Below are 12,519 nucleotides of genomic sequence, written 5' to 3'. Positions count from 1 at the left end.
TAATTGTAGGCAAAGCATTTTTTCCTAAGTGCATCCAAAGAGTAATCAGCTGATAATTTAAAATGCAAAATGAGTAACACCTTCATTTTGACTTTTTTCTGCATTTCACAATCAAATGGCTTCTATCACAATAGCTGTGTCAGAAGAGAACTATGATTCACTTTAAAGACAGCCAATAAAATGCAAATGAAAACTAGAATTTATTAATCAGTAACCACTACACAAAGATAGGTATAGTACACGTTTGAAAAGTTATACCAGTTATTCATTAACCAGAGTTATACAAGTCTACCTAATTCCAACAGGTGTGTAAAGCAGAGGAAACTGAGCTATTCCTCTGTTACAGCAATCATTACCTATCAGCTGAATTAGTCCTATACAACTGATATACCTATACTGAGTATCTAATAAAAATACCCAGAAAGTTGTCTTAAACTACTGGTACTTATTTCTTGGCTTGCACAGAACAGTATTCAGTTTGCAACACAGCATTGCTGAGCTTTGTAACATGGTCTGCTTACATGTTTGCATAAGCCTGGCTATGAACCAGGAGCTCATATGCCTACCATGAATTCACACAGGTTAACACTGAAAATTGTGAAATAAGCAGAGTTAGAGCTGTTCTTGCAGCAATCTGTGAATACTTACTTAGCTGGGGATACTTGCCAATGAATACAGATACAAGTTGAGGATGTGTGTGGGGACATTCTAGGTAAAAAGAGTGGATGGAGGGAAAAAACAAAGCAGCCTTGAAGGACTGATACATGAGATGCACAAAACAGTGCAGATAAATAGAAGCTGTCCGTTACAAGCATGTGCTGACCCAAAGGATCCTAAGCTAGGGATCACTTTTATTTGGCTCCATGTTAATATGCTCATATAACTTTTGGCACTGTCTAAGTGTGCAGGTCAGTTAAGCTTATAAGGTCCATGTCACATATTGCCTAAACACACAGGTCCCCACAGCAATATCTGATGCTACAAGCACGAGAGCTGGGGAAATCTAACCCAAAGAGGTAAAGGCATAAGGTTCAGTGCTTGCAGAACAATAATTTTGACTAAACGGGCTAAAATACATTATCATCCCAGATGACTGGTAAAATGAAGTAATATCTTGACTACTTCAGGATGCTCCACTAAGAGCACTTGTGTTAATTTGAAGAATCACTTTTATTCTGACATATCATAAAATCAAAGAATTTGTGTGATTCCACTTCTCATGCTATCTTTTTAGAACAAAATATCCATGAAACCCAGACAACTCAGCACATATCAGCATCTGTACATATCACAGGAGGTTGTCTCACTTACATTTCCATCATGATTGGGGCAGGAGAGTGGTTTGCCTGCAGCAACAGCAGTGACAGTCTCCAAGATGGAGGCCTCCTCAATGCTGTTTTCCGGCGTTCGTTGCAGGACATCCATCAGGTTGGTAATAAAGAAGTTGTTCTGGAGTGCAGAAACCCCTTTCTCTGGCAGAATGGAGGTCTGACGGCACACGGGACAAGAAAGGGTTAAGCTATGGGCTGGAATGTAATTCTGTAAACACCTGTGGGGAAGGGAGGTGGAAGGGGAGAGAAGGGAAAAGTATCATCAAAGAGGAAAAAAAACCCCTTCATAGCTTCAGTTAAAAAAATAGTTTGATACAGTGCTACTCCTAATTATAAAAGCAAAGGTACATCAACGGGCTTCAGAAGTAGAAGTGGTTATAGGGAATATGTTTTTTCCTTTAAACCTTTCTTTCTCTGCCACATGGAAAAAGGTTCCATAAGCTGACACAATTCTAAGAGTTATATGCCTTTACAGATTTTCATTCATTTGATCCATGCTTCCAGACATCTACTGCATCCTGCTCACAGAACAGTAAAAATGATACACTATCAGATAAATTTTGATGGACATGAAGTTGCATCAAGTATTTGAGTCTGTGTCTTTAACTGACTAACCAGTGTTTGACCCTTGTCTTTCCAACAGAATCTCCTTTATTAACTTGTATTTGTGGGTTTAGTGTTTCAGAGGTAAAACATGGTCCCACTGAAACCAACAGAAATTTTTTCATTTATTTCAATTAGGAAAGTTATTTGGCAGCTAGCCAGAATCAACAGAGCTTTCTTTACTGTGTAGGGAAGTACATTCTAGGTTATCACAGTTTATGTTAAGAGGAGTTTTGGAGGAGATTTTTGTTTCTGTTTGATTTTGGGGAGGTGAGGCTAGTGTTGGGATTTTTTAAAACTAATACATTTCACAGAATATAAATCCACACAAAAGTTCTGCAATCAACAATATGCAGCAGACTGGCCTAGGTTACAGTTAATGCCACTTTGGACCTTGAAAATGAACTTAACACCTGCTGGGCAAGCAACATATAGTTGCATTTAATATGCTATAGTCTTGTGACAAGAGGAAGCTTTGCAGAATGCAGTTCTTTAGGGAAGCAGTGCTACACAAAATTCCTCATGAGATGCCCACTGAGAAAGTGTGACCTCACACAGCTCCACAGCTCTTACACATTTCCAAGGTTGCACCACTCTTCGTGTTCCCTTGGCAGCTCTCCTCCTGACCCCCGAGTGAGGGCTCTCTGAAAGGAGAGCTTAGGCTTTGCACATCAGCAGCGCATTGGAAGAGTTCTTCCAGCCTCTTTCCGTAACCAGATCAACATAAGAGGATTATGGTGAAAACCAGAAGCTGGCCTTGGGGTTTACACATGAACTGAAGTCATGAAAGTTAACACATGATGGTGAAAATCTTGTCTCCACTGACTACAGTAAAAGTTTCACTGCTGCCTTCTGTAATGCCAGGATATCCTGCTCTTCTGCAAAAGACCAGTTCATCTGACACACCCAGAAATCCACAATTTTTCTTGCACTCTGTGCACACCACATACCATTTATTCAAATTACTCTGCCATTCAATATATAATTCAAAGAGTTGCATCCCATCGTCAGATAAAGAACTCTAACCACTAATTCTCTAGCTAACTTTTCTGCAGATGTGATACTTTCTCTGCCATTTGATGGATAATACAACATTGAAGTATCACTATGCATATTCAGTTCATTCAGCTGAACACAGTAAAAGGCAGGTTGCTGTTTTATCAGATCTCTTTTCAGAGAGTTTTTCCACTTCAGTCAACTAAGCTTCAGAATAATGAAGACATTTAATCACAGATTATTAATTATGTATATATCGTGTCTAACTCTTGGACATTAAAGGATGGGATAATTATTTCTCAGCTTAGTAAATCAACAAAGAACATTTTTTATTGTTTCTAGTTATAGGCTAATCGGGATAAATATGAGACCACTCATTTGAGGTCCAAATTGTGGCTGTCATCACCTTTCACATTGTTGTAACTGTATTCATTAGTTTAATTAGATTTACTTTTTGTTTACTCTTGCAGAAAGGGAATGTATTCCAAATATTTCACTGCTGTCTCTTCCTTCCTGACACAAATTTCTTTTTCTACACCCCTGCCTCTCCAGCCTTCCCAGACTTTATCATGCCTTAACATGTCCTTTACAAGTACAAAGTCTCCATGTGCTAAAGAATGCCATGTTCCATGCTTGCTGCATGACACAAATACCAAGTCACCAGCGTGAGGGAAGGACTTACCTCTCACAGAAAGTATGCAGGCAGGGAAGTACTTTGGGGTTCTTGTAACGGTCCAGGCATATGCTGCAAATCAGAAACTGCTTGTCAATCTGACGGACCACAGGACTTGGGATGTTGGAGCCTTCACTGGCCATCCTAGACCACTGACATATGGGTCCTGTTCCCTTCTACCCTGCACACTGCTGGATCAGGGTGAGGAAAAGAAGAGAAGAAAAATGCCTTATAAACTCCATGAAATAAAAAAATCCATTACTAATTCGTTCATGTTTCATCCGTATGTGGGAATTCATATTTCCATGTCAAACCAAAACAGTGAGGAACTTCTAAAATGGTTTAACAGTGATGAGAACCTGAGAAACAGTCCGCCAAGTCTACAACACCTCTCTCTGAGCAGACATGCTGGAAAGACATGCTGCCTCTGGACTGAAAGAGTTACAGGGATGTCTGTTTTTAGAGAAATCCCACGATAAAAATGGTCTTGCACCAGTGGGTTTAGCCAGTGCTAAGAAACATCAGATTTCTCACACGTACAGTACTGCTGGCAAAATGCTTAAACTGGAACTGCACCAGCTAGTCAAATGGCTGCATCACGGTTTGAAAATGGTTCACCCACCAATTTTTTCCCCTTGTCAGTGCTCGTATTGCCCAAAACATGGTAGATTTGGACTCCATGAAGCCCTCAAGGAGAAGGCTCCAGAACCAGACAGCCCCTGGGAAAGGAATACTCAAATTCTGCATCAGCAACAAGGGTGAGGTAGATAAAATGAAAATCCTCACTATAAAGGAAACAGAGCAAAGAAGAGGCAAATGACAGCTGCTGAGAATCAGCACAGTTCGGGTGAACGATACATGAAGCACATCCAAATTATAAATGCAAGAAAAATGGCATTATAGGCAGAAGTGGTAGGACTGAAGACTCTTCATAACCTGGCAGAAAAAGCATGAAATCAAAGGGTAAGAATAAGTCTACTGATTTGACAGAATTAGAACTGCAGATTAAAGGGACACCAGCAGATTTGCAACACCTCCTATCCTGAAACAAAACACAGGAGAGAAAAAATTAATTTCTTTTCAGCTGGAGGTACAGATTATAGTCAACAGAATTCATATGTGGAAAGAGAAGACCAAAGGAAAAGGAAGGAAGCAACCTTAGAGAACTGCCTTCTAAAACAGTTTAGGAAAACCTGGCATGCTAGGCCCTGGCAGGGTGGCCCAGGCAGAACTCCTCTCCATGAGGGTTTCCAGCGGGCTGGAGCACTGAGAGGCACAGGCTCACTCCCCAGGGAGCTGATGGCCGCACTGAGGTCTGCCAGTCCGCCCACACCAACAGCGCAGCAACCCTGCTGGACTGCTTCACTGCTGAGGGTCTAACTTCTTCCCGAAACAATTTCTACCCCTTCTTAGTCACCCATTTTAGATAATTTGGCATCCAGCTTGGGGACAGTTCAGGCTTTCCATGGCAGAAATAACAAGCCCTCTGCCTCCATGCTGATAACACTCATTCAAAGGTCACTCAATTCCACAACGATTTGTGTGACCTGTGTAGCGTTTTATGTTCAGTGTTTCATCAGATCTTCCTCCTGTGTTTGAATGCACAGCACACTGGTCTGTCAGAGTTGAACCCATGCTGTTCTTCCTGAGCTGTGTATTTAGCCATATCAGTATGGTTTACTTATTACATTGAGCAAGAGGCTGTTTCTAAGATAATGAATGATTATGGATCATGCTGTACTGATTTCCCTGACAGCAGGTTCCTGAGGCATCACCTCTCTGCTAGCAAATACAGCAGCATAAAGTTATTCACAATAAAATACCCAACTGCAGTAACCGACATTTATTCAATGGAAAACACTTATGCCAGGCCCTTTTGTTTCCATTTTTTTTCCATGGTAAAAATTGTTCTAATACTCATAAAATATGAATTCATGACCTAAAAATGCATGCTTTCAGGATTGATAATATTTTCTTGTCTTTTTTCATCATTTTAAAAAAATTCTTTTCCCATAGTAAGATAAAATGTGAACACTACATAAACACAAATTAATTTTTCCTATTTAAATGCCATAAATCACACACAATAAACCTTAGGAGATCAATTAGGAAACCATGTCAAACCATGTTTTAAAAGCTTGAGCTAAGGGTGGCTTTACAAGGCATGGAATCAAAATATCTGGCTTTTACAAAATGGAGTAGAAAGAGCAGACAATCAGATACACATTAATGTATTCACACACTTGGCAGCATAACATGCGGAACATCAGTGATATGTTTCAAAAGAAATTCATTTCACCACTGACACAGCTGTGTTTTCCTCCCACTCTCCCTCCCCAAATGTTAGGGGCAAGGACCCAAACAAAACAGGGAAGATAATCAGAAGCAGGAAGACTTCTTATCAAAGGCACAATTTCCAAATTGGACACACGAACAGAATATTTTTTTGTTATAGACTGAACACAGACTACTGGGAAAAAAACTGTACTTAAGATAGCAAAGAATAAATCTCCAGTGAATGCTGCCTGTCATATAACAGAAGAAAGTTCTCTAGCAACCAGGTATTTTCTGTATTGCATTTTTCACTTATCAAGTAGAACTACACCAGCAAATAGTGCTTACACAAGAAAAAATTCTGGTGCCTGAGAAAATTAATATTGATTTAATCTGATCTTTCTCTTAGTTTTTCACATTCCTCCAATCTCACTGGAAAATCGAGTAATTCTTAGCTCATGTCATCACTTTATTTTTCAAATGTTCACACTCAAAGCTTTGTCAAGGAAAGAAATTATTAAAGATTCAGAAATAGATTTTTGTCTTTGTTTTGTCTGAAATGCAGCAGGCCATGATTGTCATTTATCCCCTGTGCTCACATATATCAGCTTTAAAACTTGAAAATAGAATTGAAGATAGAATTATAAATAGAACTTGGAAACAGAATTTCATCATACATTTCAAGCTTTGACCACTACCTGGTACAAAAACTTCTTACACGAGTGGTTCATTTAAAAAAACAGTTGAGTATGGGATTTGCAGGATTCTGCAGCTTCTCTGAGCCAACTCCACCTTTGATGCAATTTTGATGATGGAGCTATGAGAATGATGATTATGCCTATTGACTCAATGAAAGCAACTGTACAACCAGACTATTTGAGGAAAAACTGGACTGTTTAGACAATGCCTTCAAATTTCACCCTAGTATTTTTTCGAATTTACTGCTATGGTTGCAGCAGTTCCTTGAAACAGCAACCTAAGTTTCAGATGCATTAGCAGTGGGAGATTTTGCAAAAAAATGTTAGTTTTACAAGAAAAATGTTCTTTTTTTACAGTAGCATCTTCTGAGCCAGAGCGCTTTTCAGAGGTTCATTATGTCTCCCCATCTAATAAAGAACAGCTGAAGCACAAGCTTTGAAAACAAGTCTATCACTTCCAGTTACACTTCATAATTTAAAGATGCAAAGCCAAAGGTTTATGAAAGGTTGCACCAAACAAGACATAACTCCCTGCCCATTTATCTATAGGACACACACTCAAAACCCAGTTCAGGTTTGCCAAATCAAGTGCAGGAAAGTGTTCTGAAATACGCACCCTTTGTCACCCTTTGGAGGTTCAAGAATTGCTGTCTTCCCAGCCATCCCCAAAATAACATAGTTGCTTTTTTCTTCTTCTTAGAGATACCACTATCAATTTTCATTCAAAATACACTATGCAGCAAAGAAAGGGGAAAACAATGGCTCTCTAAGCTAGTGGAAAGCCTTGCCCTGCTATGCATGCAACCCTTCAGGGAGGGGCCCCACCCATATGAAAGGAACTTCCTATAGCATTAGAAAAGGGTGAAAAGAAAAAAACATGTTAGGTACAGGAAATAACAGTTCCAGAAGTGTTGTTTCAGGTAAATGGAGACATATAATATGAAAGTGCACCCTTCCTACAGGTATCTTCAAATGAGCTCCGGAATTCCTGAACTGTTACCAAATTCTCTATTAGTTTGCACCACCAGGCCAAGCAAAAGACATTGGGGAAACTTATACTGTTCAGTTGCCAGGATTTTATTCCTAAAATAGTAGAATTGTGTGTTACTGATACACTGCTATCTCTGAAATCCACCTAGCCAGAGCTGCAGCTAGCCTGAAAGTACAGCCTGAGGAGAACAAATTGCTTGCAGCTTGTTCATCCTCTTCTTATCAATGGCATTCACAACCCAGAGGGTCTATTCATGTATTATGAATGAATAGGTTTCCAATAGCAACGTTTCCAAAGGAACAGTTAGGCCTTGAGAGCTGTAAGAAAGGGTGGGGGACCTCAATAATGTAGCTTCAAGGACTGAGAGAGCTGGAGCTTAAAAGTCCTTAAACAGATAGATCACCTGTCCACAGTCCTTAGGAATAAAGAACAGATTCAAGCCATTTCTAGCACCAGCTCCGAAATTAGCAAATACAGAACACACTGAGCAAATCAATAATCATCACCACCACACAGTACACTTGTGTAAAAGGCTTGATAAGCTAAATTTGCATTCCTCTCTCTCCCACTCTTGCAATCAGCTTAGTGCCTTGTTCAAAACACAGCAACCCTCTTCATTCTTACAGCATGCAGAAGCATAATGAACGATCGAGGGTCAAAACAGAGAGAGAGAGCAATCCAGCAGTAGCCACCAGGAATAACACTGAGTAAACTTGAGTATTTCAGACCTACCCATCTTTGTAGAAAAATAGCTTAATCAGTGCAGTGCTGAGCATAAAATCCTTGCAGGGACGGAGCTGCAGTTCCGCAGTAATCCAAACGAACAAACCATCATCTGTCAATATTTCAAGCCTCACACATAAAACTGTTTAAGAAACCCTATACAGCATAGTCATTATTAGATGCACAACAGATTTTGTGCTTTAAGGAATGATGCTCCATTCCACGAAGAGGACAGGTGGAAAGAAAAATGGAAGAATAAGAGGAGGCCCAGTAAAGTCGTCATGAATTTTTTTTCCCCCTGGGTCATTTACAAGTGGGAGACCCCTTCAGGATTCAAACCAATCAATCTTTATTTAGCACATCTTTTTCTCACTCAGCCTGTGTAGAAAGACTGCAGCAAATGGTGCAAGGGATTGTGGGATGGGGATGCAGCAGAGAGCTGCAACCAGATTCGCTGGGTTATTTTTTTTTCCTCCCTACTCAGCAATCAGCTGTTCCGAGACTCCGCGCAGGGCCATTGAATTTGGTCACCAGAATGTTATTACAGGATTAGCAGGCAGAGACTGCTACCACTGTGCATCTGGCATGTCAATGCAGCTAAGAAATACGTATGCAGATATTGCTCACAAATCGGAAAAAGGATTTCAATCCAAAGATGAGAGTAAACATTACATAACACACATTACCAGAACAGTCACCACAGATGAAATGAAAGTGCTTTCGTTTATAAAGAAGATAAAAGTTAATACTTAATGATTTCACTGTGATTTTTCCAGGATTCACACTATTTATTGGAATGTAATTCTTCCCTGCTCCAACTTTCAGCAGCCACAAAAGACCCCACAAACGCTCTTTTGTCTCTCCAGATGTTTAAAGCAGAAGCAAAGAACCTCTTCAGAAAGCTGTGCTACTAATACAAAAACCAAAAGCAGCTTCTTCTACTACCCCACTTATTTGACCCGACTCAGACTCAAGAAAAATATTCAAGTCAGCAATTAGCAAACTCATATTCAAGGAATGTGAGAATCAAAACTAACAGACTGTTCAACTTTTCTACAAACACTAATGCAAAGGTGTATTCTCATAGTCAATCTATCTGCTTGCTTAAAACTTTTTTTGAAATCACAGACCAACTCCAATTTAACTAGGCTGTTACCAAAGGAATCAGAAAGCAATTTGGTGCCTGCTATTTTTCAGCTATGCAGCGAAGGCTGTTAAAAAGATGCTTGTGAATACACAGACACTGAAGTAAAGCAACATAGAATTAGCTTTGTCTTCCAGTATAACAGCTGGTGGGTTTTGCAGACAAGGTAGTATTTGCATCTCTAAATACAGTGTATCTTTTCTTTTGAAAAAAACAAATCATATGCAAGTATTTCAGCTAACTGAGGCTAACAAAGCTTCCCACAAATAAAAGAACACAAAGCTCCATTTGCATCAAGAAGAAAACACGTGCAGCTTAAACACTGTCTGTGCTACCCTGACTTAATTAGGGCACATATAGTCATTTAAGTTTAAAATGTTGTCTTAAGCTCTTTAAGCACAGTTTCCATATATTTATTCCATTCTTGAACTGATAAGGTAAATAGTATTAATAATCATTTAGCATTACAAAAAATGTAATCTAAATTCCCGTTAAAAACAAAAATCCTGCATACATCCTTTACTTTCCACTTGGTGATCATTTAGCCAGATTGGTTTTATGCATCAGTCAGATCCAGCCTATTTCCCTGGACAAAGCCTATAGGGTGAAAGCATGTTGTAATCCAGTTTATAACCTGAAATGAAACATCAGGCAGTGTGTGTGTGCATGTGTTAGGATTTGGGGCACTTGTGCCAAAATACTGCTCCTCCAAGTCCCTCAACATGTGCTGAACTCCATCAAAGAGAGAGAACAAGGTATGTTTCGGTTTAGCTCCAACATTCAGGAGCAGCAAGCGTCTGCACAGCAGGATTCACAGCTTAAAAAAAAAGCCAGAGATTTCAGGCGTTTTTGGAGAGGTGTTTTTTATGTTTCATTGGGGTTTTTTTTGTTTTCTTTTTAAACTCTGTAAAGAATACCTATTGCATAGAGCAAGCAACACATTTCACTCCCACAACAAGGAGATTCAAGGATTTTTTGTCCACTACAGGAACAAAGACATGCTTAAAACAAAAATCAAGAGAGAAAATTCAGGAGTGGCACCCCCAGAACTGAAATGGAAGAGTCTTGGACAAAAGCATGCAGGTATTATCACTTAGCTGCATGCTTTCCCTGGCTCATTTCAAGCATCAAATTCACATACACTAATGTATGTAGGGCCAGACTTCGCGAACGCAGATTTGGGCAGGGCTCTCCCCACGTGGGTGTGCCCTTCCAGCCTGCGCAGTGGATTTTTTAGGTGAGGCACAGCGTGCACAGAACTGGCCCCCACCGTTTAAGTCCTGAGGTCCATCTGCCACGGACGAGCGAGCTTGGACAGTGACAGTGAAGTCCTCGGAACTGCACCCGGTACTAACCGGGGCTGACCTTGCTGAGCATCCGAGATGTGATGGGATGGGATGGGATGGGATGGCAGGGAGGCATTGAACTGCCAGGGGATGGTCCCACTGAGACTCGACTCAGGACCTTGGGATTCGGAGTCCAGAGTGCTCTCCTTTACACTAATACAGAATGACAACTATTACTCAAATGACTATTTCCATTTACAGTCAGTAATGAGGACTGCATACCCTTCAAAACAGAACCCATCCCATAACATACCTCATGGTCAAAGGAGATTGCAGGAGTCACAGCTGCAGCCACTCTCACAGGGATCTCCCCTCCAGATGAGAGATTGCTTCAAAGTGCCTTCTCTTATAATTAACTCTGAGAAGTTGCCTTCTGACAATGAATTGATACTCCACAAATAATCCTGCTTCTTCAACAAAACAAAAAAGTACTACTGTGGCAAGGGAAATGACACAAAAGCATAGCCTTTCTCCTGAAATTTTTCTTGTTACATGTTGGTATGTGGGTTTCTTCTCCCAAGTGAAGAGGAAATGGATTGTAGCTCAATGAACAATCTCGCACTTTACCCCCACAGCCGTTACAACCAGACTCTTTCAAATAGGTTTATTGTGTAGGTCTTTTGTGCTGGGACATGGAAGTGGGGCTGGTCATTATGTGCTTGGTTTTATTTGTTGTTTTTTGTTTTTCAGTAAAGACAGAACAGGCTACTTTCCCTCATAAATTTGCTGCCTTCATTGTTGCTGCTGACTTATCTGTGTCACTGTTGACTAGTGAAGTAAGTTTTGGAGAAGAAAATACATAGTACATGCCATCTTCATAGTGCCATGGAAAAATGATCTAGCTCATGTTGTCATGCCCTGTAAATGTCCTAGTTTTTTAATAAATACTTTTCCCTGTTACAAACACAACCTGATTCATATTCTCAGGGAGCTCATAAATAATAAGCTACAAAAAACTCTAATAGTTTAATTTAAATTTCATAGGTAGATATTTATATGTCCTTCTCTAATATTAAATAAGTCATCCAATCACTCCAAATTAAGATTAATGGTCTGAACTGAATCCTGTAACATAAATTGACTGAAGGGAGAGTAGTCTAACTCAGCCTGCTGTACAAGAGAGATTTTGAAGTCAGTAGGGAAAAAAAAATATTGGGTTAGCTCAAACTAAATGACCAGCTAATACAGTCCTGGAAATTAAGACTGACTGAAAAGTAAGAGAGGAGAGAGACCAAAATTCAATTACCCAAAGCCAACATGCTGGAAATGAGGACTAGTTTAGGAACACAAATATAGGAGAGGATGAGCTTTTACAGCCATCACCCAACTCACATCCTTAATTTGAACCTGGAGCCCAAAAAGCAAGTGGGGTGAAACAGCCAAACTCTGTCATTGTGGGGCCATGCCCACAGCAGGAATCAAGGGGCCTTGGTCATCTTCATGAGCCAGTGGCCTTTACCTTTCCCCAGTGTGGCTGTGCACCCATGCAGACACAGCAACTTCCAGCCCTCTCTCCACATTCTCCAATAGTCAAGGCTGTAGCTCAGTTAGCTGGGAAGAGCTAAAGCTTCCTTCCACTGTGGGTTTGTAGCTAGAGGGCACGTCTGCCCCAAAACAAGCTCTGCTGGGTCCTGGTTCCTTCTCACTAGCCACAGCCTTGAGCTGTGGTCACTCCCCGATCTTGTGATCCAGCAGAGCAGATGCTTTTTCCCAAAGCTTGTGACCCAGCACATGGTTTTG

General features: G+C 40.3%; 1 protein-coding gene across 16 annotated transcripts in view; it reads right to left on the bottom strand.

Annotated features, from left to right (window-relative positions):
• Positions 1 to 12,519, bottom strand: part of TRIM2 (tripartite motif containing 2) — a 116,501-nt gene that overhangs the window by 36,618 nt on the left and 67,364 nt on the right. For 8 of the 16 annotated variants that reach the window (XM_071556112.1, XM_071556115.1, XM_071556113.1 and 5 more), the window contains 2 exons: positions 3,613 to 3,794; positions 1,312 to 1,549 (listed from right to left, as the gene is read on the bottom strand). In XM_071556112.1, the coding sequence (XP_071412213.1) occupies positions 1,312 to 1,549; positions 3,613 to 3,746 (372 nt within the window). In that variant the 5' untranslated portion in view covers positions 3,747 to 3,794. Of the gene's footprint in view, positions 1 to 1,311; positions 1,550 to 3,612; positions 3,795 to 8,298; positions 8,754 to 12,519 lie in introns of those variants that run through there. The other 8 variants (XM_071556125.1, XM_071556118.1, XM_071556121.1 and 5 more) reach the window with 3 other exon arrangements.

This window comes from Pithys albifrons, chromosome 5, assembly GCF_047495875.1.
Source record: "Pithys albifrons albifrons isolate INPA30051 chromosome 5, PitAlb_v1, whole genome shotgun sequence".
Classification (NCBI taxonomy): Eukaryota; Metazoa; Chordata; class Aves; order Passeriformes; family Thamnophilidae; genus Pithys; species Pithys albifrons.
The sequence above is the reverse complement of the archived record's forward strand: the minus strand, read 5'-3'. Positions and strand labels throughout refer to the sequence as shown.